Source organism: Mustela erminea, chromosome 6 (genome assembly GCF_009829155.1).
Source record: "Mustela erminea isolate mMusErm1 chromosome 6, mMusErm1.Pri, whole genome shotgun sequence".
Lineage (NCBI taxonomy): Eukaryota > Metazoa > Chordata > Mammalia > Carnivora > Mustelidae > Mustela > Mustela erminea.
The window spans coordinates 104,556,176-104,583,585 of record NC_045619.1 but is presented as its reverse complement, the minus strand read 5'-3'; the positions used below and the strand labels follow the sequence as shown (position 1 = coordinate 104,583,585).

Here is a 27,410-nt window from a genome sequence, read left to right as displayed (position 1 = left end):
AGTAGTTTCTTCCTTCCCTAAATGAAGGTGTCATCTTGACCTTGGACAAATGGCATTTTTCTACATTTTAGATAAATTACAGGAGCCTGAAGTCAAGACAGAGCTTAGAAATGCCTCTGGCCTTGGCAGTGGTCTGACACATTTCCTCGTTCGAACAATCTGGTAAAAGACTGTTGTAAAGAGAAGAAGAATCCCCCTCCCCATAAGAGACTGGGCTCATGTAACCCCAACCTCCTTGTTTTGCACGTAAAGGAAAAGAGGGGCAGAGCAAAGAAGGGACCAGTTTGTGGGTACCCAGGGTCTGAGTCCAGGGGAGATCCCGGCCTTGACTCCCAGACTCGTGTTCCATCCATGTCACCACTGTGTCCTCCCAGACATCCTAAGTGCTGACACTGGAAACTCCATACGTCTGTGTTCAGGATAGCCAACAGTCCAAATTCCATCTGGGGTCTGTCAGTTGTGGAGCTGAGCAGGAACTGGAGTAAGGAATGTGGCCAACAGGCAGACCCACCAAGGCTAAAGGGCCAAGATCGCCGGAAGGGCTTGATCCCTTTTCCCATGTCGCCCCCACCCTCAACCCCAAGGCACTGAGCCCAGAGTGAAAACCCTGGGCCTGAAAAGTCTCCACGAACCTGCTATTTGCCAGAGAAGAAAATGGAAGCACGTTCAGGCTCAGACTGCTTGGTGGCTGGGGTGGGAATGGTACGAGCGGTGTTCAGACTCACTGCTGCCCCCTGCCGCCTTCTTGAGGCAGCTGCAGACTCTGGACAGCAAAGAGAAGCTCTTCCTAGAAAAACCCTGTTTGGGGTTTTCTTGTTCCCCTGAAATCAGTCTCTCTCAGTCTAATTGCCTCCCTATCTCTGTCTCTGTCTCTGTCTGTCTCTGTCCCACACCCACGTACATGCAGCACACGTGTCCCCCGCCCCAACCCCTCCCCACCCTGACACAGGACTAGAGTAAAGCTGAATGAAAGGAAACCATAAGAGTTTGTGTGAAATTCTGCAAAGACTGTAAAATCGCCAATTGGATTTTCAGGATGGATGGTTTCTCCCTAATTAGATTCTGCTGCCTGTAATAAACCAACTTTGCAGCTTTATCCCATCCTATAAAGCAACCCATTTTTCATTAGTCAGGTGTACAATCATGCTCATGATGTACACAGAGCACAGATAGGCCTCACCTTTCAATTTGCTTCAGATAACACTGTGTTTCTGCCTCAGATGGTAACATACCAATAAAAAACATGTGCTGATTAGGCCATACCATCAGTACTTAAATCCCTCACCAAAAACTTCTTCTCTTCACCCTAAGAACAACACTAAAATTCCAGACTGGAAGGTCACCCTGGAGTGTACCTTTTGCAGACAGACGCATTCTGGAGAAACAGTCTAGCATTTCTCAAAGTGCAGTATGTGGCCTGCCTGCGTCAGACCCACTGGGGATGTGTGCTAAGATACACATTCTTGGGCTCCCTCCCTCAGACATACTGATTTAAACTCTCTGGGGGCGATGCTGGGTGGCTCAGTCGGTTAAACGTCTGCCTTCAGCTCAGGTCATGATCCCAGAGCCCTGGGATCGAGTCCTGCATCGGGCCTCTTGCTCAGTGGGAAGTCTGCGTCTCCCTTTCCCTCTGCCTGCTGCTCCCCCTGCTTATACTCTCATGCTCTTGCTCTCTCTCTCTCTGGCAAAAACAAACAAACATACAAAAACTCTCTAGGGAAGAGACTTAGGAATCCATCTGTAGACCAAGATCCTCTGGTAATTCTGAAGCAGGCTAACGTTTGAGAACCACATAGCTCAGGTCCTTCACAGTTGGGATGCAAGGGCCCCCTGCCATATATATGATGCCTTATTTGCTGCCCTATCTGGAGACAAGGTCACCCTCCTCCCCCAAAGGATCTCATGTATCTGCAGCTTCATATTACAGAATCCCAATTCTCAGGCTATAGCAGGGCAGCCAGTATCATAGACAGGCTGCCTGTCAGGCTCTAAGACCCATTCCCCCCTGGTCTGGACACCATCTAGGTGTCATCACTAGGGTCATCACTCTAGACAGCCAGTACCTGGAGAGTGGCTGGGCAGGAAAGTGCCGGAGGCCTGATTCAGCTGGACAAGAAAGACTGTGCAGATGAGGAACTGATTCCCACAAGGCCCTGGGGAGTGTTGCTGAGCTTGTCAAAGCCAAGTGTGGTCCCTGGGTGACGTGAAGCAGGCAGCCTGGGTGGTCTTCCCAGGATGCCGAGCTGAGCGGCAGATGACTGAGCACGGCCCATGGCCTGTCTTTGATCTAGAAAGCACTTTTCCTCCAAGACCCCAAAGCACTCTCCAGACACTACCTAATTCATCCTTACCCCGAGTCTCAGGGTTAGATCCTGGTAAAGAACACATCGAGGGCCATGTATCCAGCAGATACCAACTCTGGTCAAAAGTCAGAATCCAGGGCGTCTGGGTGGCTCAGTCGATTAAGGATCCGACTCTTGATTTCGGCTCAGGTCATGATCTCAGGGTTGTGAGACAGAGCCCAGGGATGGGCTCCACACTGGGCATAGAGCCTGCTTGACAGTCTCACTCTACATCCCTGGGCGAGCTGAAGCTTGGTTTTTTTGTTTTTGTCTTCCACAAAAAGATAATTGGAAAGATGTTTTCCATGGCAAGGGAATCTGTAATTGTCTTTCTTTTTTTTTTTTTAAGATTAGTTTTATTTGTTGGAGAGAAACATGCATGAGCGTGAGCAGGGGAGGAGCAGAGGGAGAGGGAGAAACAGGCTTCCCGCTGAGCAGGGAGCCATGTGGGACTTGATCCTGAGACTCCCGGATCATGACCTGAGCCAAAGGCAGAAGCTTAACCAACTGAGCCACCCAGGCGCCTCAGGAATCAGTAACTCTGATGGCCCGAAGTTCTTCCTAAACCTAAACTGTAAGCGTCCTGCTAAATGTAAAGTTCTCTGAGCTCCTGTGTGGTGAACACAAGCGAGCTCGGCTCTGTTACAGTCTAGCCTCCACGCCCTGGGAGAGATGTGGAGGCTCCTCCAGATTCTGAAGTTCAGCAGGAGAACCGGGCTTCAGCCCGACATTCATGAAGGAATGTCGGGTTGAAGCCCGGTTCTCCTGCATTTGACTTTGTCCCCACCATGCCCGGTGAGGCTGTGGCTACTTCCCGGTGGACACGCAACCAAAGTGAACACTGTACCCAGGATTCTGACCCAACCGCCACCCCAAAACAAGGGGGTGGGAGACTGAGCACTCCCAGACTGGCTTCTTTCCCCTCTTCCCAGTATGCAGGTAAAAACCAAACCAAACCGAACAATCCAGGGCAATGAGCTGTGGAGGGCCCCCAAAGCTGGTCTCAGGACAGGAGCTATCTGGAGCTTTCCCTAGGCACTCAAGCCCGCTGCACACTCCTCCACCACAGAACCTGGAGAGACCCTGAAGGGAAGCTGGAGTAGACCCAGTTCACTCAGGGCAACAAAGCTCTAACCCTGGGGGCAGGGTCCGCCCCCCACCCCCTGCTCTCAGTCCCAGTCCCATCTTCTCTGGGCTCCACTGGAGACAGAAACAAGATGTGTGGTCTGCAAAAGGCGGAGGAAAGAAAAGCCTCTGGGACCCCAATGGCAACACCATCTGGCCTCTCCACGGTACAGAAAATCTCAGCTCAGCTTCGTGGCATAATTTTTATGGGTATGAGCTCAACCTTATTAGTGTGATCAACTCCCTGAAGATGGGGACTCTGAGTTCTACGTGCTCAACTTAGAGCCAGGCACAGAGCAAGGGCTTGTTACAGGTGAGCAAGAGTGACAGTGTCCTGGGTCCCCGGGGGCCCAGGCCGGATGCCCAGCAGCGATGACAAGAGCCCTGTCTGGGACATGGGCTCATTCTCTGGGTGGAGTTGAAATGTCATACCCTGCACTGAAAAGCCAGCCCATGGAGGACCCCGGGAGATGTTCAGACAGTAGTCAGGATCCCCCCAACTCCAGCCTTAATCAGGCCATTTCCAAGGGCTCTTCCTTTCTCCTCCCTCTCCAATGCCTGGAAACACACAGCCCCAAACTCCCCAACTCATCTCCTAGAAGATGTTTCTGAGTCACTTAACCTCACCCTGGGTTATCTGTCAAGACTCCCATTTAAATATTCTAGATGCCGTCAGGGTTTCCAGTTTCTTCTTTGACTGTTGAGCTCCGAGGACCCTTACAGATCATCTGGTCCAGTCATAATCCAGAAGCCGGATATGACCAGCCTTTTTGTTTCTTTCATAGAAGACAAGAGAATAAAAGAGACTTTAATAGAGAATGTCAGAGTATGTCACATGTAGTAAGGGTGAGCTCCATTTCAGGAAATTTTCAGTTATGTTAACATCGACGTGTCTGGGACTTACAAAAAATGCATTTCTTCTAATGAATCACAGTCAGAAAAAGTTTGAAAAACACCAAGCCCATTTTCTCATGTTGCCAGTAAGAAAACTGATGCACAGAGAGGAAAAGCTAGTTGCAGTCATACAGCAGTCAGTGGCAGTGCTTGGACCAGAGCTCAGGTTTCTCCTGCCTTCTGTTTTAGTGCTCTGCTCAACTGCAGCCTGCGGGTCTCTAGTTTTGCACCTAGAGAACACCCCTGAAGTGGGTCTGGCCAGGGAGCCCCAAGAATCCCCAGTCCTATCACAGCTGCCCAGCCAGGAGTGAGACTCCCTCAGCTGACCCAGCGCAGGTGCACGTAGCAGGGTTATCGGTGGAGGATGGGTATGGATGGCTGAAACCTATGTCCAAGCTTGTTTTGAGCATGCAGGCGAGAGTGACCTTGACTTTCCTCTCAAGACCTTTTTAATAATCATTAAATTAGGGCAAATCACTCAAAGAGACCACTTCAGCGTGAATATGAGGGCTCACTGGCTCTGCAACAAGACAAGGGCATGGCTTTCTCCCTGTGGGAGTGCAGGCCAGCAGACAAGCACCTTGCAGCAAAGATTCCAGGCTGTGAGTTGGGTCGCTGCTGCCCATCTAGGCTGTGACCACTCTCATCCTCATCCAAAGAGTATCCTCCTCTCTGAGACGTGCTACCTGACTGTGTAGCCTCTTGGGGTGATCAATGCTGGTGTCAGAGGAAAGTGGGGGTGCAGGGAGGGTCAGAAATGAATACAGGTGAGAAAACCAAGGCTCACAGAGGCTGAGAGACTTGAACAAGGTCACAGAGCTAGCTGGTCGCAGAGCCACACATGACTTAAGTGCAAAACTGATTCCCAGCTCCCCACTTCTCAAATCACACACGAAGCACCTGGACATCTTGTCACAATGCAGACTCAGTACGGGTTGGGGGAGGCTTGAGACTGTGCATTCCTAAGAAATTTCCAGGTGATGCCAAGCCGGCTGGCTCTACACCACGTTGTCTGGAAAGACAGAGGGAACTTTGAAGTTTACCACTGCTTGTACCAAGGCTCAAACGCTCCACTTGCGCCAGCAAATCATCTAAGACTGACAAACAGATTTACTTAAAATAATAAGGATCATTATTTTAACATGCATCCAATATTGATTTTGTTTTCATCCCTATGTTACGCATAAGGAAGCTGAGACTCAGAGAGGTTGAGGAGCTTAGCCTGAGTCACACAGCTAGTGAGCGGCAGAGCCAAGATGTAAACTCCAATCTGTCCTGACTCACAGCTTCATCAGCTAAAAGCCGTGCAGAGATAAAGCCTCCACCCTTCCTTTCTCTGAGCTTTGGGAGCCTCACCCGGAATGCTCACGATTCTCCTCCAGCCAAACTGTGCTCTCCCCAGCACTACTTGGCCACAACTTCCTCATAACTCAGGCTCCTGAAGTTTCTTTTTTTCCAGACCTGTGTATACCCAGTGGACCCCAACAAGCTCTTTTTAGAGTTGATCTGGAGGAAGCAGGAGAAGCAAAGGAACTCGGGGCAATATGTGGATAGCGGATCTATGTGGTAAGACATGTGGGGGCCTCCTTCTAAATCAGGGCCTGTGTGCTCTCCACCAAGGCCGCGTCAGCGAGGACGCCGAAGTCTAGCTGCCTGGACGCTGAAGCCCTACCGCCAGGAGGCGTGCTGGCCACCAGGAGTTTTGCAAGGAAGGTCTCATGGTCTGTGTTGGAACAGTCAAGGACTCTGTGCAGGGATGAGAGCACATGCCAGAATTACCCAGAGGACAGCTTCCAAGGGCTGTCCAGACCCAGCCCTGCATTTTGGCCGCACCTTCAGGATAACGAACATCCTTAGTTCCACCGTGTTTCACCAAGTGCGGGCTCCCATCGCCAAGTGCATGTGAGGACTACTGACACGCGCAGCACCTGTTCCCACAGCGGGATGAACATCCATGTGGTGGGCACCACGTCTGCTCAAGGCTGGCTATGCCAGGCTTCAGGTCCAAGCTCACCTTGCTGGGGCTGCCTCCTCGAGGAGAACTAGAAATCACAAACGACTGCAGAGGCCTTGGTGGCCAGGAGGCAGCAGGACTGAGTGAGGCTGTAAGGGTCCAGGGAGTGGTCAGGAGGGGACTCAGAGGAGACTCAGCCCAGGGCTGGTCTCCAGTTCGGGGCAACCCCAGGGTGTTGGGGCCTCACTGTCTAATAGCAGGGAGAGAGGTTTTCCAACCAGTCTCAGAGCTGGGCTATCTTGCTCAGAGGGCTGGCTCTGCCACTTACAAGCTGTATGTCCAGGGCATGTCATTCACCCCTCAGAACCACGACGTTTTTGTCTATAAAATTCACATAACAGTGAATAGTCGAAATGAGCCGGTGTATATGTTTAAGTAGTGCCTAGCCTATGGTGAAGACCTGATCGATGTGAGCAAGGGCTTAAAAACCCACATTCCATGACAGCCACAGATCCCGTGCCCACGCTGGCAGAACGCGACAGTGAGGCCTTGCAGAGTGAGAAAGCACACTTCACGCTTCTGCTTCTCCCACACGTGTACAGCCAACGGCTGGACGGGACCTACTTTTTCAGGGCGCACTCCAGTTCGTTCTTCTCCTCGTGAGCTTCTTGGAGCTGCGAGAAGGTCCTGGTCAGGAAATCCTCGAAGCTGGACAGTAAGTGAGGTTCATCCTTCTTCAGCCGTAACCAGAGCTGCTTGATGTCACTTTCGCTACAAGAAAAAGGGGGCATTCATATCCGAGTGCGGCAACACCCTGGTTCCTGGATGTGAAACTGACAGCCAGAACGAATGGCTAGCATTTATTGAGTGCTGGCTGTATGCTAGGTACTCTACGCCTATTCGCTTATTTGACCCTCAGGATAACCTGTGGGGTTGGGGCTCTGCTAACCCTCCGAAGAGGGGGAAGGGAGCTGGCTCCGAGATCTCGGCTGACAAAGGACGGAGTCAAGAGTCAAACTCGGGCTGCCTGGCTCCTGCGTCGGCCCCCTTCACCCAGCGCTCCACTGCTTCCACTCTCTGGTTTTTCCCGACGGGCAGGTGGCGCTGAGCGTGCGCAGCCGCGTGCTGGGAGCATCAGAGAATGTCAGGAAGAGGAGAGGAGAGAACAGGAGCCTGGTGTGTGTGAGGACAAATGCCGCGCGGCTGAAGGAGAGAGCTTGTCGCCCCAGGAAGGACAGTGCTCACAGCTGAGAGGTAAAGACATGCCATCTGATGGACGGCAGAAAGCAACTGTCACCATGGGGAACGGGAGAGAATACGCAGCACCCCGCTGGGGCCCGGTGGCACCGGGAATGACTGACAGGCAGAAGGAAGGGAAGGCGCAAATCTGCAAGGCGCATGTGTGCACACACGGAACGACAAATAGAAAGTTGGCAGGGACACAGACAGGCAGAGAGACAAAGACACAGAGTGACATGCCCAGAGCCTCCCCTCCCCAGCCCCAGCCCCAGCCCCAGCTAACTGGGCAGATGCGTATCGCAGAGCAACAGAGACAGACGGGGCCCCACTGATCGGGGACAGGAAGAAGGAGGCGGCGGCACACACCGGGGACCAGGCGCTCCGTCTCTGGGGAAACGCGAAAATCTACGGCCAACCATCACGCAGAACCTGAGAACAATCTGGTGTGCAACCCATTAAATTCTGAAACCACTACGATCTGAGGGTAGCTACCACCAGGAACCCTCAGGATAAAGAATAAAGTCCTTTCTGTTCCTGTGTGACAAGTCCTATATTTGAGCAACTTCCCTCAGAAGTGATACTTGCCCCATGGATACTTGGATACTTGATCCATTGCCCCTCCCTCCTTCCTTCCCTTGCTATCCTCCGGCTCGTCTGGAACACTCGTCCACCCATCACCCAATGAGTACTTCTTATTTGTTGGAACCCAGCGCTGAGAGGACAAGAGGTGATCCAGGAAACAAGGGATGGGGAGGGAGGAGCTTTTCCATTCCCAGAACTTTGCTGTCCTGTAGATACGGTGGAGATGGTATGATACAAGGATCCCAGAGACATATGACGATGGCCCCCCATGGCTGCGGCAGACTGATGCCCTCATGATGTACATGAGTTATAAAATCAAGGTCCACCTCGGTCTGTCTGTTCACATCTGTCAAGCTCCTGCCGGGACAGACAGTTGGCTAGAGCCTCCAGTGAGATTTGCAGACCCACGACCCTCTTCCAAAGCTCTCTGAACCACCTCGTCATGGCCACACTACCTCCCCCACCCCCGCCCCCAGATTTCTGGAGAAGGGACGAATCTGTCAATTCTTGATGAAAAATAAGTCAAGTTCCATAAGTTGCCCAATCACTCCACCAGTCGGACCACCGGGAGTCCAGACACCTGGTCTACAGCTTCTGCTCCTTGTGAAAGGGTGGAGGGGGCAGGGCTAGACAGGATTCTAGGAGGTCAGGTGACCCATCTGCCTGCTTCCAGAACAACACACAAGCCATTCTGGGGAGTGAATCTTTGAAGACCTCCGAAGTCTTCATAGCTTCCTTTATGTTCTCTGGGGCCTGGTGGTCTTGCCATCCCCCTCTTGCAACAGCTGCCCCCTGCCTTCCATTTGGCTTCCGTGGGGATGGAGAGTGCTGGCCGCCATTTTCTGCATATCAATTTCTGTGACCACCCTTGAAGCCTTCCCTAGAGCCTTCTCTTCCAGGATGCCTCATGCTGGCTCAGTTCCTCACTGGCCTCTGACAGGCCCTCTGAGGAACATCGGGTGAACTCTGTTTTGAGAGCCCTTTGTTTTCAACCCCAAACGGACAGGTGGGTGGAGAGGTGCCTCTCTCTCATGACAGTGCCATGGCTTGTCCACACTGCCCTCTCCTCCTGCTCCTCTAGGAGGAGGCTTCCCAGGGTCGTTGAGTGGTCCCTGGGCTCTGGCATCTTGTCCTCAGAGAAGCTGAGTGGGGTGTCTGACTACCATGCTTCCAACCCACCTGCACCTGTCCATGGGCTCAGATGGTTAAGTGTCCGCCTTCTGCTCAAGTCATGATCCTGGGGTCTTGGGATCGCACCCCCACCCCGCCCTAGGGGCAAGTGCACTGCCCATCCAGGGCCTCTCCCTGGGCTCTCTCTCAGGCCTCCACCTGTCCTTTCCCAACTCTGACGCAGTCTACCGAATTGTTGGTTCAAAAATCCACAGAGCGACAGATTCTTGCTCTGGCGTGCGTGTTGTGTGCAGGCCCCTCCTTTCCCGCCACTTCTTTATCATCCTCAACCACAGTTCCTTCTTCTCCCAAGCTCGGGACACATCACAGTTCCAATCGTTAGGCCATTCCCGCTCCGGCAACACACATCCAAGCCAAGACGCGAGGCCCAGAAATGGAAAGGTGAAAGGCAACAGGAAAAGGGAGAAGAGTGTTCTGCGTTTTTAGGCCACTGGTTTCCACCAGCTGCAACCTCACTTTTTATTTTATTTCATCCTATTTTTATTTCATTTCATTTTAAATGTCAGATGCATTTTGGAAAAAAAATGGGGGTATTATGTTTTATTTGATGCTCCAGCCATCTGAAATTTTCAGCTGAGTTGCTGATTATCCAAGCGGTGAGCTGGTAAAAACTGGTTAATTTCCCGCCTCGGCTTCCTGACGGGTTTGCTCTGGCTCCGGGGCACGGTGGGCAGATGCCGCCACGTGAGAAGCCTCGGCCAGGAGCATGCCACTGCAGGGCGGGCTAGGTTGTCCTGCAGCCCCTGAGACCCGGGGCTGGCTCCGGGGGGAGGAGGAAATGCTAGTGAGCTGGCAGGAATGGGGGAACCCCAGCAAAATACACAGAGAGCCCCTCCAGGTCTGGCACGGCCCTCTGCTGCACAGCGTTCCTCAGGGAGCCAAGGACTGTGCTGATGCCATATGGTAGGAGTGAGGAGAGTGGGAAGGTAGGGGCTGAGCACCGTTCCCCGAGAGAAAATGCAAAAAGCAGAGACAAGTGTTGGCCAAGGGCAGGCTGTAGGGGCAAGTCTTCTAGCTGGCTGCCCAGAATCTGGGGCCTGGCTGAGCTCTGAACAAATGTGGAGGTTGCATGGGCAGATGAAGGTGGCTCCTGGGTGGGCCCCCCCCCCCCTCCAATCACTGTTGCCACTTACTCTTCAAAATCCTTCTGGGCTCCAAGTCTGTCCATCAGCATTTGGAACTGGGTCTCCTCATCTTCATCCGTGTCGCCCACGTGCTCTTCCCCTCTGGACTGATACACCTTCTCTTCCTGGAGCCGGGCCACCTGTTCACCTGCCTCTTCCTGACCCGGCTTATTCTGGCTGAAGAAGAAGTGACCTGGGGGATACACGGCACAAGGATCTGAATCGGGCAATCCCTAAATACTCACCCAGGAAGACCTTATCCTTCTTAGTTGCCGGAAATCACCGGAGGCTCATTTGAGAGAAGAAAAGGGGAGCCCCCTGCCACCACTACAGCATACATTTTGGACACCGTCTCTCGGGTTTGGGGACTTTGTCACTTCCATGGGATTCTGAGACATGCTAGAGCCTGGGAATGGATGTCAGTGTTACGGCACCTTTGTGGTCCTCAAACCTTTGAAGTCTGGCTTAGAGCTCATGTCTTCCTTGATTTCCTCTCTACACAACCAGAGCCTCCCCTCCATCGACCTCCAGCAGCAGCCTGACTGCTCCATGACATCGTCGAGCCATTTCCACCACCAGGACCACGGTGATCCACGTTTACAAGTGACTCTGCAACTCTGGATGCGCCTTCTCCATACTCACACTGCCTGTAACACACAGCAGTCTGTCTTATGCTCTTGAGGTGACTGCAAGCCCCTAGAGCTCAGGAGGAGCCTCAGGTTCTTCTGGACAAACTCTATGGTACTTCGTGTAAGGCAGATGTGTGGTGAAACTTGTCTATTGACCCATACTGGTCCCTGCTCTGATCAATATCTGATCAATATCTGATCAATATCTCATCAGATGGTGTATCTGGATCATTGATCTTATTCGTGAATCTCTGTTCTCCTTCCTCCTGGGTACCTTAAGAATGACTGCTCTATTCAAACCCTCTAGAAATTCCTCTGGTGGTGGGCTCCCCTCAACCTGGAAAACTCAGCCAGACCCAGGTTGAAATGAACCAGGCAGCCATCCCACTGTGTTGTGCACTGGTGTCATTGAAAGAAAAGGAGATGTAGAGGCTGGAAATCTCATTTTGGTTCCCCCTTTTATGCCAAACTTGCCCTTCTCGGGTGGTAGGGGATCGGGCCATGACCGTGTAGTGGGCACGGAGAGAACAGTGGTACAAACAGCCCACGTGGACACAGAAAGGAGGCCCAAATAATCCAGAGCCTGGAAACTTCCGGAGGGCAAGGAAGCCTGGGCTATACAGACCACAGATCTGGCGGTGGATGCGGGAACCTCTCACAGCTTTAGGTAGATGAATACCCTGGGGCCCCAGCACCCACTGGAACTTACTAAATCCAGTGGTGAACTCCTCTGGCGTCAGAAAGCCATTGCCATCAGCATCCAGGGCGTCAAATACATCCTCCAGTTCCTCCAGGCTGAGTGGTAACTCTTCATGGAGCCTCTGTAAACAATCCAGACTGCGGTGGTCAACATTCAGATCATCAGAGAGGGCTGCCCTGGAACTGCAGAGCTTGCTGCCAGAAGGGTCTAGACTTGGCCCTGTCCTACAAAGACCCCGTTACCACCCTTCTCTCTCCCTTGAATGCTTTGACTATTTATTGGGTATCTACTGGTGTGCAAGGCAGTTTGCTAGATTTATAAATACGTGTTTATCAATAAGTTTATAAACAGGTGTATTTGTATTTAATTCTCATGACAATCCTTTAGGTGGGCATTATTATCTCACCTTATAGATGAAGAGTGAGGTTCAAGTTCCCTGCCCGAAGGTCCCCCAGCCTATAAGTAACAATGCCAGGAGTCAAATCCAGGTCTGACTCTGAAGCTGGCCCTCCTCACAACCATAAAGGATGGAAAAGGTTCAGAACTGACTCCTGTGGTAGGATAATAGCTGCGTGACATGGTGTCAGGTGAAACAAGGGAGTAAACTAAAGAACAAGGCCCAGTGCATGTTCAATAAAAGGTGGTAAAGAGGCAGAGAAGGTGAGAGAGACAGAGAGATCCACTGACCCACTAAGGCCTCTCAGCAAGTGAATGACAGAGGAGTGAGGCTTCACTGTCAGTCTTCCCTACTCTTCCCACACACCCCCTGCCGCCCTGCCATGCCAGCTCCCCTGCTCAGATGTGGGTAGGCTTCACACTCTCAGAAGCCTTCCCTGATGGAGGCACTCACAATCCCCGGGCCCCAGCATCAAGTTTGTCAGTTTCTGTGGACACACATTTCGATCCTTTAGCTCCAAGGGGATGCTGGGTAAGCCCCCTTCTTACATGTAAGTGACCCACACCCGTCACTCCAGGCTGTGCTCCCTTCTTCTGCTTCCTACTGGTTCTCAACTAATTCCCAGAAGGATCTTAACTGTCCCTGGCTTAAGGGATCAACCCCCACAAGACCATGTGTGTTCTAAAGGAGAATTGGACAAGACAGTGTGCAAGGAAGTTATAAATCAACACCGAAGCTGAATCCTGGCCTGACTAGGACCACACAGGATGGGAGGGCAGGGACCAGCTGCTGGGACGAGGAGCCAGTGGTTGAGTTCCTGATGCTTCCCTCTGGCCTTCTGCCTGATGTGCCGTGGCCCCAGGCCAAGGCTGATTTGCATCGTTGAAGCGAGTGTTCTCTTAGACCCTAATAACCTAAGTCTCCAAACGAGGACTCCCCAAGGGAGTTCATTATGGCCCAGCTGACCCTCCCCCTTCCTCCCTGTTACCTAAGGGACAGCTACACAAAATTGCCCTCATGCAAGTGACTGACAGCTGAAGACAAGGAACACGGGGCTGTAGGAAGGAAGATATATACCCATCTGAACAATGAAAACGAGCTGGCAGGTGTGAAAGCCCATAACATAACTTGCAAGAACACTTGGCTTGATCCTATGGCAATCTTCTAGCTCATAAGCCATAAAGTTTAATTTGGCAGGTCGTACATTAAGGGAGACTGCGATGCATTACAAAGTGGGAAGATAGGATGATGCGGAAGCCATTTAGGGGAACTGAATTAAATATGAATGAGTTTTTTTAGAAAGGAAGGGAGTGAGAGTGCGTGCAAAGATTCTAGAAGTGCCTCTGCTTAGCATACAGCAGAATCGCAGGCTTATCAACAATCCATAAACCAACTGTCTCAAAAGCCACAATAAGAGAATGTGGGGTGAGGAGTGAGTCAATTTTACAAGGAGGAGGCTTATTAGCTCCATTGGAAACCAAAGGCTTCACATGGGAGGGAGAGTCAAAGCCCGAGCGACTCTGGACTCTGGTTCATTCCTCCCTCCCTCCCCGCCGTCAGCCTGCGGTCGCCCAATCTGATCCATGGTGTGCTAAAGCTAGAAATAGCTGCAAGGGGGCTGCCGAGGTTGGTGGGACCCTCCCTTTGCCTTTCACCAAAACCACCCCACATGTGGGGACCCTTCCTCTCTTTAGCTGTCATACCCCACCTTTAGGCTCCATTCCTAAGTCTAGCACAAATCCCTCCATCACCAAATCCCAGGCTCTCTGGTCTACAGCTCAGGCTGGTTTCCTCTTTCTGCTGTCAGTGAAGCTGGGGAAACGATATTAGATCCTCCCTGTAGTTCTTACCCTTCCTGTGATTCTTAATCACCATAATCATCTCTTATTTATCTCTGTTCTCAGGACCTGCAAGCCATGTAAAACCAGCTCATTCTGGTCTTGTCCCCTGGGCACCTGGTGTCTACATTTTCAACTGAGGTAAGCAGAGTGAAGGGGGACAAGATGATTCATTCCACCGATCGGCTAGCCTGCAAGGCTCCAGATTTGCCTACAGTCACAGTGGAGACCAGCACTGGGATTAAAGAGTTGATTTCGCATTCAGGGCCTCAGCTAGAGTCAAATGTTCTCTCTGGAATTCCCTACTGGGCATTAACCATTCCCTGCCTACCCAGCTACCACCAAAATTCTCTCTTGACAGCAGCGCCATGCCCCAGGCTTCCAGAGATCCTGTTTCCTTTGTACATCCTGTTTCACTTCCATTCCCATCTGGAAAGGCGGGCAGGGGAAGGAGGAGCCATGGGGAGGAAGTCAGCTTGCCCTCTTTATGCCAACACGTCCCATGCCCACGGAGCTCTGCGGAACCCCACTGCTCCTTGCAGACCTGTCTCCCTCCACTGCCGTCAAGCTGGCTCTGAATTCCTGCCCCACTTAGGCTCTGCAGCCCCCGGGGCAGGCCAGGCTGTGTGAGTCCCCCAAACACATGTTCCTTCTTTCACCAGTCTCGGGTCAGCTTGTATTTTGTATCCTGAAAGATGCGACTAGTTGATGAATGTCTGCTCCTTCAGTGGACTGGAGGCTCTGAGGCAGGGACCCCATTCATTTTCACTCACCATCCTGTTCCCAGGGAGCTCAGTGCTGACCCACGTGGAGTATTCAGATACTTGTTGAATGAACGAGTAAACAACTGAGTGCTAAGAGTGATGGCAGGAGACCCCGAACTCTTATCTAGGGAGCACTGGTTTGGACTCTCATGCTTCCGATTGTGACCAGGAGCACACTTGCTGATTCTCGGCAAGGTCTTGTAGATGGGACATTTTCCAGGACCTGGAACAGGAAGCAATCCTGCAACAGTGCCAATGGCTGGGACTCCCAGAACCACAGAGAAATGTTGTCTTCTGCTGCTCATAAGCCAGAGCCCCGAACCCTCCTGGCCATAAGGCCAGTAGCACGCATTTTGTGGCTGAAAATGAATGGGTGCACAGCCTCCAACATGTCTTTGGGAAACTCATTAAAGAGAAAACCAGGGGCATCCGGGTAGCTCAGTGGGTTAGGTGTCTGCCTTCAGCTCAGGTTGTGATCTCAGTGTCCTGGGATCGAGTCCCGAGTTGGGCTCCCTGCTCGACGGCGAGTCTGCTCCTCCATCTGCCCCTCCCCCTTGCTTGTGTATCCTCTTTCTCTCTCAAATAAATAAAATCTTTAAAAGAGAGAGGGAGAAAGAAAGAGAGAGAGAGAACCAGAAGAAATCCAACTTTACAGCCAGAATTAAAGTCTCCCTCCTTTGGAGGCTTCTATGACATCCTGTTCGGATCTCCATCTCAGCACCAGCCATTCTCTTCTCATACCAAACATCTTCAGGATGCGAATTCGAGGTACAAGAGATGAAATCTACCTTTAAAGCTTTGTGCTTTCACGTGTTTCATTCAGGCTGTTCGGTGTAGCCTAGGGTTTCTTAACCTCCGCCCTATTGAGATCTTGGAATGCTTCCTTCTTTGTTGTGGGATGGAGGGTGGTTGTTCTGGGTATTATAGGATATGCAGCAGAGGCCAGTAACACGTCCCTCCTTGGTGGTTTCAGTTGAAAATATCTCCAGACATCACCAAATGTTCTCTAAGAAGCAAAATGGTCCCAGTGGTGTGGACCAGACACAAACAAACACAGCACCAGCTGGGGACGAGTGGACGGCTCCTTCTTGAGCATGAGCGCCTTTTCCTTATCTCCAAGGAAGCATAAGACAACTTGCACTTAAAATCAACGTATAATGGTTTGGCTGCTCTAGAAAATAGTATTGTGGTTCTTCAAAAAATTAGAAATAGAATTACCCTGTGATCCAGCAATTGCACTTCTGGCTACATCCCTAAAGCACTGAAATCAGGGACTCCGAGTACTTCACACCCTTGTTCATAGCAGCGCTATTTTCATGCAAGGGCATGAAGCAACCCAAGTGTCCACTGAGGGAGGAAAGGACGAGCAACATGCAGTATTCAGACAGGTACAATGAACTATTAGCCAACCTTACAATGGAAGGAAATTCTGAGCCTTGCTACAACATGGATAAGCTTGGAAGACATCACGCCAAGTGAAATAAGCCAGTCGTAAAAGGTCAGATACTGTGTGACCCCACTTATACGAGGAACTTAGAGTAGTAAAATTCATAGAGGCAGAAAGTAGAACGGTGGTTGCCAGGAGCTGCGGGCAGGAGGCAACGGGAGTTAGTGTTTAATGGGCACTGAGCTTCCATCTTGGAAGATGCTGGGAGTTCTAGAGATGACGGTGGTGAAGGGTGCATAACGTGAATGTGTTTAATGTCATCGAGCTGCACACTACGAAGGGTTAAGATGGTAAATTTCATGTGGTGTGTACTTTGTCACAATTTAAAAAAATCACAGAGCGGTGGACATCAAGGACTGCGATGAGACTTGGGGCGCGAGTCCCCACCTCGCTCTCCCAACACACATGCGTGCACATTTACGGAGGGGTTTCCAGGTCCCAGTCTCAGGGCCAAGTGCTCTCGTGCATACACTCATTTAATTCTCTTCTGATGCTGGGAGGCACTATAAATAATTCACAGATGAGGAACTATGGCCCTGGGGGCTTAAGAGACTCACACAAATTCACATACCACTACTACGTGAATTTGCAGATTCAGGGTTAAAACTTGGTTCAATTTGCTCTAAAAATCCTAGAAAGTCTTTTTGTTAACCTAAACCAGGAACCATGTAACTTTTTCTGTAAAGAACTAGATAGTACATATTTTAGGCTGGGTCTGGGCCTGGGTCCTTGTCACAGCTCTTCAGCTCTGCCATTGTAGCACAAAGCTGCCGGGGATGCTTTGCAAATGAAGGAGCAAAGCTGCATTCCAATAAAACTTTATTTGCACAACTAGGACCTATTTGGTTGGTTTGCCAACTCCTAGATGATTTTTAACAGTCTGGCTAGTCTAGGAACTCTAGGCAGTGTTGGGAGGCAGGTACCTGGCCTTGGTAGGTCATCATTTCACTTGGAAAAATCAAGGAAGCAGAGGTTTTGAGGCTCTAGGTTTCTTCAGAGAGATCTCCTGCCCATGCTGACCCTGTCTCCCTCTTTGGGCTGAAAGAGTTCTTTCATGCCCTCCAACCTGGCTTCTCATGTCTCTCTGTCCCTTGGAGGCTGGACTGACTTCTGCTTGGGGCCCTCAGCCTCATGACTCTGCTTGTCTAGGACTGTAGTAGACTTCACTCCACAAAGCAGCCTTCACCCCAATTCTGCCCTGGAGTAATCCCCATGAAACCCAGAGAGGTTCTTCCTAGAGGATGGAGGGAGATTTCTCAAACCGCTGCCTCCAGTCTGTTCACACAGGCTGGTTCTGCCATCCGCCAACCCTATGGTAGAATGTCTGCACCTAGGGGCCTGAGCCTAAGGCCTGCACCCCTGCCCTCCATGCAGCCTGCCTCGGATCCCTCCAAGTTGCACCAGGGTCCTCAAAGGAAAAAGCTTCTCCTGGACTCTGCTCCTATCCTTCTGTGGTCCCTGCTCTATCCGAGTGGGCTGACTCCATACTGTCGGGGCTCAGACACTGTGGCAGTCTTGTAGAATGGGCTTGTTCCAACTCTGCTTCTCCACCCACTTCGTCTAGCCCTTAGGTTGGTCCTGCCAGGTAGCTCGTGGCTTCTCCTTCCTTGAGAGCCATTCCTTGCTTCAGAGGGCTTTTCCTGGTGGCTGGATGTGTGTGTGTGTGTGTGTGTGTGTGTGTGTTGTGTGTGTGTGTGTTGTGTGTGTGTGTGTGTGTCTCTTCTGAGCTCTTCTCCCAGTTCCCGTGAGGCTGGGCTGGGAGCTGAGGGTGAGCAAGGTGGTGGCAGCCAGGTCTGAGGAGCTGGTCATCAACCAAAGTGGGGTGACCTCCTGGCAAAGCAGCTTTGTGAAGGAGTGATGGGCAACAGACAGATGCCTGGAGGTTATGCCCAGGTGGACCGGGGGGGCACACAGAGTTATCACAGAGAGCCCAGGATGGCTAGGAGTGGGTTATGATTCTCCCCGTATTTCTTTCCAGCCCATCTTCCCCCAGACAGAACAGCAGCTGAACTGCCCTTGATGGCACTTTCTCAGCCAATAGAACTAAACATTACAAATGCTTCACTGTCCACAGTACATAGAAGCTTTGGGAAAAAAGGAGATGGTAGGAAAAAATGCCACGGATGCCAGGTAGGAGGTCTCTTCCCTTCTCCTGCCTGGGTCGGGAGCAAGGACCGAGGAGGAATGCAGCTGAGTCCGTATCTCTGACACTCCACGTTTATTTCAGCTTGATCCTTCCAGGATCCTGGTCAATCCTCTCAGCTTGACCTTCCAGGTCAAATACAAAGGATGTCTTAGAATTTACACTTTATACCTTAAATTTACCACACCTCTTCCTCCCTTCATTAAAAAGTGGGCTTCAGCGGGCTTAACTGGGATATATCCAGAGCAAAGTGCTGAGCTGCACCAGGCATGTGGCCCAGAGCTGACCCTTGGCAAATGCGAATTCCCTTTTCTTTTTAGAAGGGATAATCAAAAGTTAAGCAAGCCATTAAAACTGCCACCACCAACAACCACGACTGCAGACCTATGAAGGCGATTACAAAGTTCACAGACAGGGTATGTCAGATCAAGATTTCCTCAAAGCACATTGAGTCTGACTTTCCATGGGGAGTGCAATTTGGGGAATGAGTTCCAGTGACAGAAATACACTGGGGGGTCAACTACTGAAAACAAGGGTGTTCTGAGCTCACTTGCAGGCTAAGCGGGCCCCATCCTCCAGGTCTTTTCCCTCAATTTGTGCAGCTATTCTATGGTGGAAGAGTTCTGGGAGCACCCGAAGCCTGAAAACACCATCCTGTGGGGCCCAGGAGAGAAAGACCAGCTGCCTTTCTGCCAGGTCACTAGCTCAGCTCTTCACAGCTCCCAAGTGTGAGCCCACATGGGGCTGGTGCCCACTAGGGTCTACAGTCCCCTGCCCATACTCAGCATATTCTGAAAAGCTAAATTTTAAAAAAGGAAGCTTGACCACTGCAAGTCTTCCCTTCCAACAGCTCGGCTATGTATCCCTTCCCCGCTCTCCGAAATGCTCTTGACCAAGCAAATGATGGGAAGGCTGGGGAAGGGCTGCTCGCAGCCTGTTCTGGTTGAGGATGCATTTTATTTACTCATGTCAGTTGAAATCATGACTGCAGCATGAAGGACTTAAGTAAGACCCCAGAGTAAGCTTTTGACATGAATGGTAGAAAGGCACTAGATGAGACGTTGGCAAAACTAGGCCCCCGAGCTATACATCGGACCCACCACCTGTTTTTTTTTTTTTTTTATGGCCATGGAACTAAGAATGGATTTTATATTTTTATTACATTTTTTTATTCAAGTATAATTAACATACCACGTTGTCTTAGTTTCAGGCGTACAATATCATGTTAAACGGTTGAAAAAAGAAGCAGAATATTTGGTGACACGTGAAAATCATATGAAATTCAAATTTTAAGGGTCCATTAATAAAGTTTTATTGGAACAGAGCTGTGCTCATCTGTTTACATGCTGCTTGTGGCAGCTCGAGGAGCAACATGGTGTTGAGCGGTCATGGCGGTGCTCACAGCCCACAGGATCTTGAATCCTTACTCTCTAGCCTGTTACAGAGAGTTTGCTGAGCGCTGCGCCAGGCAATGGTGTGCACTGGGGTTCGGCAGTATCTCTCTTGGGACCTACTGACAAGGGGCTGAGTGCGGTGGGCGTGAGGGCAAGGGTCAGATAAGAGGAGCTCCAGAAGGGCCTTCCTCTCCTGCCGTTGCATCTGTCACTGGGTTTGCTCCAAACGCACACACAGCACCCTGGCATAGCTCGGGGCTCTGTAGTGAAGCCACAGGCTGGTGCCTTTCCACTTTGTCTCCAAAGGTTCTCCTCCATTGTCTTACTCAAGTCCCTTATGATGCTGTCACCATTTCCCACAGTCCTGGGAGTTACTGAGACAGAGAGGGAAAACAATCTCGGGGTCTGATGGCAAGCAAAGGCCAGAAAGGGAGCGAACCCAGGAGATCTGGCTCCCAGCAGAGTTTGGTCTAATGCCTCCTTCCAGGGAAGAGTAGACAGCCTCTTTTTCTGCCCCTTAACCCAAGACCCATGCCATTTGGCATTCCAGGTGGGCAGGGCTCTTACCTGCATGTCCCTCCTGGCGATGAAGCCCTTGCCTTCTGTGTCACAGGTCTGAAAGAATTCCCATGCCTTGCTCCGCAGTGCCACCTCGACAGGACCCAGGCAGGCCCCACTCTCCTTTGCACCCTGGCCAGGTCTCTGGGGTCTAGAGACCATTCTCCTGTCAGGGGTAGCCATCCGGGTTTGTCAGTTTCTTCAAGTCTTTGCAGAACCTGAACACAGAAGATGAGAGAGACAGTGGGTGTGGTGTGGATGGAGTGAGGGTACCCGCCTCTCTTAGCAGCCACCTCCTCATTAGCAGCTCACGACAAAGGGGAATGTGCTGTGATCACAAAGAGATCAGCCAGCCCATCAGAGAAAGAAGAGGGGGGAAAAGAAAACAGACATTTCCAGATTGAAAGGAGGTGGCTGGGTAGAGGAAGCCTGAAAACAATTTCTCCCCATTTAAACTGACAGCACGAAACAGACCCTGCTAGACGAGCTACCATTTATTGAGTGTTCAGTCGGAGGCAGGCACCAGGCCTGCCTGGTCTTCTATACACATTTTCTCACTTACTTCTCACATCCTTCTGAAATAGATATCATCATCATCCCGTTATTGATGCTCAGACATTGGAGTGACTTGACCAGGGCCAAAGAGCAAGGTAATGCAAAAAAGGAGATTTAGATCCAAGCTCATTGAATGTGGATTTGCTCTTAATCCTATATTGTCCTGACCCTTCAGCACTCCCAAGGGTGGACAACCCTCCTCACTCAGATGCAGCATCTTCTAGATCATTCACAATCAACAAGCTCTTGGTGAGCCCCTAGCTCATGCTGCAGACCTCCTTGGGGTCTGTGAGCCTGCAGATGAGAGCTGACAGATGGAAGTGTACCAGGCCCACAAGGAGCTACCTGTTCTCCTGGACTTGCCAGGTGTAGTTGGGGGACACCCAGGGCTGTCTCCAGCCAACACAGAATCACAAATCCTATGCACTGATCTGATTTTGAAAGCCCCTCCAGGAGTCTTTTCAAGGGGTGCATTGTGATGTGATGTTATAGAAGAAGGTTTGCAGAAACCTGCTTCTGGTCTGGACTCAGACGCTTAGATGACCTTGAACAAGTCAGTACCTGTCTGGTCTCTGTTTCCTCATCTGTGTAATGACAAGACTGGACCTGTTTGTATTTAAGGTCCCTTCTACCTCTGTCTGTGAGTTTATGAAATTTCAACTGAAGAAATTGTTCTTAATACAAAAATTGGGTTAATATGATGAAAGGCAATATCACAGGCCTTGGAGTTTTCTATCTCAAGACTTTCTGGAAGTAGGCTAGGTCCACATTTTCAGTATTTGATAGTATTTGAATGTTAAAATACAGATACACACTATAATGCACTTAGAGGAAATGCAGAAAATGAAGTTCTAAATTGTGTCTCTTGTGCCGTGCTCAGAAAAAAGATGGAAAAGTCACTGTATCAGCAGGGGAATTTGTCTGATTATCTGAGCCCAGGGGTCTGGCTCAGTTACACCATAAGTCCAAAGTAATCTATGATTGCAGTCAACATTTTCTACCTGCCAGATGTGTCAAGAGCTGTGGGCCCAGAACTAGAAGATGACTCCTGGTCTTAGGAATGCACAAGTCAGGAATGCACAAGTTAGGAATGTGTGAAGCAGAACCCAGACAAGGTACAGCAGACTTCATCTTCTCTTTCCCTCTGGCAGGATGATGGGCTCCCATCGGACTCCTCTGACCAGCCGCCCCTCTCCTTGGGAACTGCGTGTTTCTCTTCATCCCTACAAAGTGTGAACTGCCCATTACCTAATCATAGACAGATTTAACATTCTTATTCTCTCTTCCCCAGAGGGAACTAACTGCCTTAGTTACCAGTCCCAAGAGAGTGGGGTTGTTTCTGTTTAGCTTATGTGTATTGCCCAGAACATCTACATGCAACTCTGAGCTTAGGAAGGGCTTTGGGATAATAACAATGGTAACATCTGAGCTTCTGTAAATGCACAGCATGAGCAGAGTTTTCTATGTCTTCCTGCTACCTAGCCAGGACCATCTCAAGGTCTTTGCCATCCAGTAGTCCCTACCCCATTGCCACCTGCTGTTCTCAGAAGACTGGATTAATAACAACTCTCATTCCTTGAGGATTTTCTCTTGCCAGCCCCTTAACATACTTCATCCTGATAGAACCTGATATCTTTCTGTAAGGTAAGTATGATTAAAATTCTCATCATACAGATGAGGAAACTGAGTTTGGGAAAGGTTAAACAACTTGGATCAAGGTCTAGTATAATTGGAGACCTTATGTACTATACCACATTGCCCAGCTAGGCCTTACTCTTAATGGTCTGTCACCAACAGATGGTAACCTAAATCACCTCCCAGGAACATGTTCATCATTTTAACATTTATCACTCATTCCTTCACTCATCCATTCATGTTTTTCACTCATTCATTCTCATCTATTGATTACCCTGTAGCAGGCTCTGAGCCAGCACTGAAAAATGGAAACACAAAGAAGACATGGACACCCACCCCCCCACCCCCGTTAATGAATGTGCTTCCAATGGTGGGATTTCAGTCACAGTAACTGGCAGTAAAGGAGGGTATTTTGGGTTAGATCCAATCTCCCTCAAAATAAGACTACATAGCAATGTGAGCTTAAGTAAGCTCCTGAGCCATTCTGGGCCTGGCAATTAATAGGGGTGATCAGTCAGTTCTACGTCTGACTCTCTCTGGCTCTCTGCCTTCCCTAACCCATGTCACAGATGATGTGTGGCATGAGACAGCCAATCTAAGAGTTCCAAAGCACCAGCTGTAAGCAATGCCTAGATGGGCACCAAGTCTTATTTGATGTTAACCCCAGTTCCTAGCCAAGAATAAGGTAAATAGTAGCTCCTCATTGATTGTCTGTTGAATAAAGGAAGACCAATTTTTGGCTGAATTCTTTGCAGGGATGCCCCAAAACATTTCTGTTTCAATCAGAGAGCTCTATAGGTGGGATTTTTATCTCATAAAGATTAAATTCAGGCTTCCAGTTCCAGAAAAGGTGGAGTAACAGGGACTGAATTTACTTTCCCAACTGAAATAATAAAAAATCCAAACAAAATAGATTTTTAAAAAATGCTTTTGAAGACACTGGCCATCGGGCAATGAAGGACAATGAGCCTTCGGCAGGGTCAGGACTAGGCTAAGCTAATGACTCTCGGTACTAGCCCTGTACTTGCATAACTCTGCGAGTGTCTTCTTAAGGTTGAGACACCTAAGATTTAAAGAGATTTAAAGAGAAATCCATTATGAAAACTGTGTATCAGAGAGCAATTATCTTCTTAAGTTTTGTACCCTAGGGCCCTTACTCATCTCACCCTAGCCGAAAGCCTGTCTTGCGACAAATGGGAAACAAACAAAAGGCACCCTATTATTGCCTAGAGAGTTTTCAGGCCAGGACACAGGAAGGGGAAAGTCTGGCAGACTCTCCAAGGCAGAGTCTGGCAGACTCTCCAAGTTGAGGTAACCCAACTATATGCTGTCTATAAGAAGTATAGTTTAAACATTATGACACAAATAGGTTAAAAGCAAAAGGCTAAAAAAATATATACCACGTTAATATTAGTCAAAAGAAAGTTTGCATATTAATATCAAGCACAGTCTATTTTAGAACAAAGAATATTAACGAAAATTAAAAAATAATTCACAATGACAGAGAAGTCAATTCATCAATATGATAATAATAATCCTAAATACTTATCACATAAAAACAGGGCTTTAAAACGCATGAAGCAAAACAGATAGAAATGCAAGGAGAAATAGACAAATCCACAGTCCTACTCAAAGACTTTAATATCTGCCTATCAGTAACTAATAAAACAAGTAGATTGAAATCAGTAAAGATACAGAAGTAAACAACACTGTCAACCATCTTGACCTAATTGACATTTGTAGAATACTCTATCCAACAAAAGCTAAATACACTTTCTTTTCAAGTGCACATGCAGTATTTACCAAGATGGTCCATATCCTGATCCATAACACAGTTTCAATAAATTTTAAAGGATTCAAGTCATATAAGCTACGTGCTTTAACCACAGCGAACTGCGTTAGAACCAATAACAGAAAGACCTCTGGAATATCTCCAAGTATGTGAAAACTACATAACATACTCCTAAATAACTCGTGGGTCAAAGAAGAAACAGAAAGGGAAATGAAAAAGTATTTTGAACTAAGTGAAAATAAAAGCACAATATATCAAATTTGGTAGGTTATTGCTAACATAGTACCCAGGGAAAAAAAATTATCTCACACGTATAAGAGAAGAAAGATCTCAAATCAATGACCTCAACCTCTACCTTAAGAAACTAGAAAAAGAAGAGCAAATTACACCCAAAGTAAGGAGAAAAAAATACTGAGTCTAAGCAGAAATCAATGAAATAGAAAACAGAAAAACAATAGAGAAAATTAACAAAAATAGAACCTGGTTTTTAAAGATCAATAAAGAGAGAAGACACGAATTGTAATAGCAGAAATTTGAGAGGTGACACATTGCAAATTCTATAGACATTAAAAGGCTAAGAGAAAGTATGAACAATCTTATGGCAGAAAATGTGACAATTTAGATGAGATGGACAAATTCCTTGAAAATCACTAAATATCAAAGATGAGTCGAGAGGAAATAAGTAGGGGCGCCTGGGTGGCTTAGTAGGTTAAGTCTCTGCATTCAACTCAGGTCATGATCCAGGGTCCTGGGATCAAGCCCTGAACTGGGCTTCCTGTTCAGCAGGAAGCCTGCTTCTCCCTCTCTCATTCCCCCTGCTTGTGTTCCCTCTCTCGCTGTGTCTCTCTCTGTCAAATAAATAAATCCTTAAAAAAAAAAAAAAGAGCAAATAGGTAAAATGGGTAACACAACTAAAGAAATTAAACAGACAGTGTCAACCCTTCCTACAAGAAAACTCATGGACCAGATAGATGGCTGTATTGAAGAACACTACAAATATTTAAAGAATAATTAATACTGGTTCTATGCAAACTCTCCAGAAACCAGAAAAATATGACATACTTCCCAACATACTCTATGAGGCGAGGATTACCTGCTACCGAACCTGGACAAAGACATTACAAGAAAAGAAAAAGGCCAATATCCTTCATGAACACAGATGCAAAAATTCTTCAGGAAATTTCAGCAGATTGAATCTAACACTCATATATAAACAGAATAAATACATCCTGACCAAGTGGAGTTCTAGCCCAGGAATGCGAAAATGGTTTAACATTTGAAAATCAACAATGTAATTCATCATCTTAACAAATTAAAAGAGATAACCCTTATGATCATCTCAGTAGATGCAGAAAAAGCATTTGACAAAACCCTACATCCACTCCTGTGGGAACTCTCAGAAAACCAGGAATAGGAAGGAGATTGCCCAACCTGAAAAAGGACATCTACAAAAAACAACAGCTGATACCATACTTAATGGTAATAAGCCAGATGCTTTTCCCCTATGATCAAGAAAAAGACAAGAATGTCTACTCTTAATGCTTCTATCTAACACTATGTTGGAGATTCTAGCCAGTCTGTTGAAGCAAGAAAAGAAATAGAAAATGACCAGATTGGGCATGGAAAAAGTAAAATTATCTTAACTCCCAGGTGACATGATTGTCTATGTAGAAACTCTGCTGAAATTCACAAAAAGTTACTAGAACTAATAAGTAAGTTTGACAAGGCTAAGAGTTACAAGCTTTCTCTACAAAAATCAATTGATTGATTTCTGTACAGCAGAAACAAAAACTTAAAGTTGAAATAAAAATACCATTTACAATATCATAAAAAATACAAAATCCTTAGGGATATAGCTGACAAAAATGTATGATACTTATATACAGAAAACTTCAAAATATTGATGAGAGAAATTAAAGAAGACCAAATCAAGTCAGTAGATATTCATGTTCATGGTTTGGAAGACTCAGTACTATTAAGATGTCATTTCTCCCTAAATTCATCTCTAGATTTCTCTCAATCTCAATCAAAATCTCAGCAGGCTTTTTATAGAAATTGACAAGCCAATCTAAGATTCATATTGAAATGCAAGGGGCCTAGAATAGCCAAAATAATTTTGAAAAAGAAGAACAATATTGGAAAACTAACACTATCTGATTTCAAAACTTATTATAAATCTATAGTAATAAAGGCACTGACTATGGTACTGGCGCAAAGATAAGAAAAAAAGATAAATGGAACAAAATAGAGAATGGAGAATCCAGAAATAGATCTATATATATATATGTAACTGATTTTTTATAAGAATGCAAAGGCAATGCAGTGGAGAAAGGATAATCTCTCCAGCAAATGGGACTGGAATAATTGGATATCCATTTGCAAAAAGAGAATGTCAATGCGTACCTTATACCACATACAAAAGTTGGCTCGAAATGGATCACAGACCTAAATGTAATGGCTAAAAATATAAAAATACAAGTAGAAAACAGCCTTGTGACCTTGGATTAGGCAAAGATTCCTTAGGTAGAACAACAAGAGCATAATATTTCAAAAAATTGATAAATTGGACTTCATGAAAATTGAAAGCTTCTGTTGTTCCAAAGATACCATTTAAGTATAGAAAGGGAAAAAATAATTGCAAAGCATGTATCTGACAGAGGATTTTGATCCAGAATACATGAAGAACACTTAGAACTCATTACTGAGAAAACAAAGAACTCAACTTTATAAATGGGCAAAACACATGAACAGCCACTTCATCAAATAAGATGTACGGATATCAGATAGCTACATGAAAATGTTCAACGTCATTAGTCAGAAGGGAAATGCAGTCTAAAGCCATAATGAGACACTGCTACACACCTTTTAGAAGGGTTAAAATGAGGGGTGTGTGGGTGGCTTAGTCGGTTAAGCATCCAACTCTTGATCTCAGCTCAGGTCTTGATCTCAGGGTCATGAGATCAAGCCCTCCGTTGAAAAGAATAGCTTTAAAAAATGGCTAAAATGAAAAGATTGATATACCAAGTCTTAGCAAGGACATGGAGCTCTTGGATGGACATTCACACACCATCAGTGGGAATGGGAAATGGTACAGTCCCTTTGGAAAA

The 27,410-nt window shown here is 48.1% G+C and overlaps 1 protein-coding gene across 10 annotated transcripts in view; it reads right to left on the bottom strand.

Moving 5' to 3' along the window:
* CRACR2A (calcium release activated channel regulator 2A) overlaps positions 1-27,410 on the bottom strand; it is a 196,540-nt gene that overhangs the window by 61,509 nt on the left and 107,621 nt on the right. For all 10 annotated transcript variants that reach the window (XR_004287068.1, XR_004287069.1, XR_004287070.1 and 7 more), the window contains 4 exons: positions 20,331-20,539; positions 11,790-11,901; positions 10,461-10,644; positions 6,940-7,086 (listed from right to left, as the gene is read on the bottom strand). Coding sequence is in view for 7 of the 10 variants with exons in the window: in XM_032349078.1 (XP_032204969.1) it covers positions 6,940-7,086; positions 10,461-10,644; positions 11,790-11,901; positions 20,331-20,504 (617 nt within the window). In the remaining 3 variants the exon portion in view is untranslated. The remainder of the gene's footprint in view (positions 1-6,939; positions 7,087-10,460; positions 10,645-11,789; positions 11,902-20,330; positions 20,540-27,410) is intronic.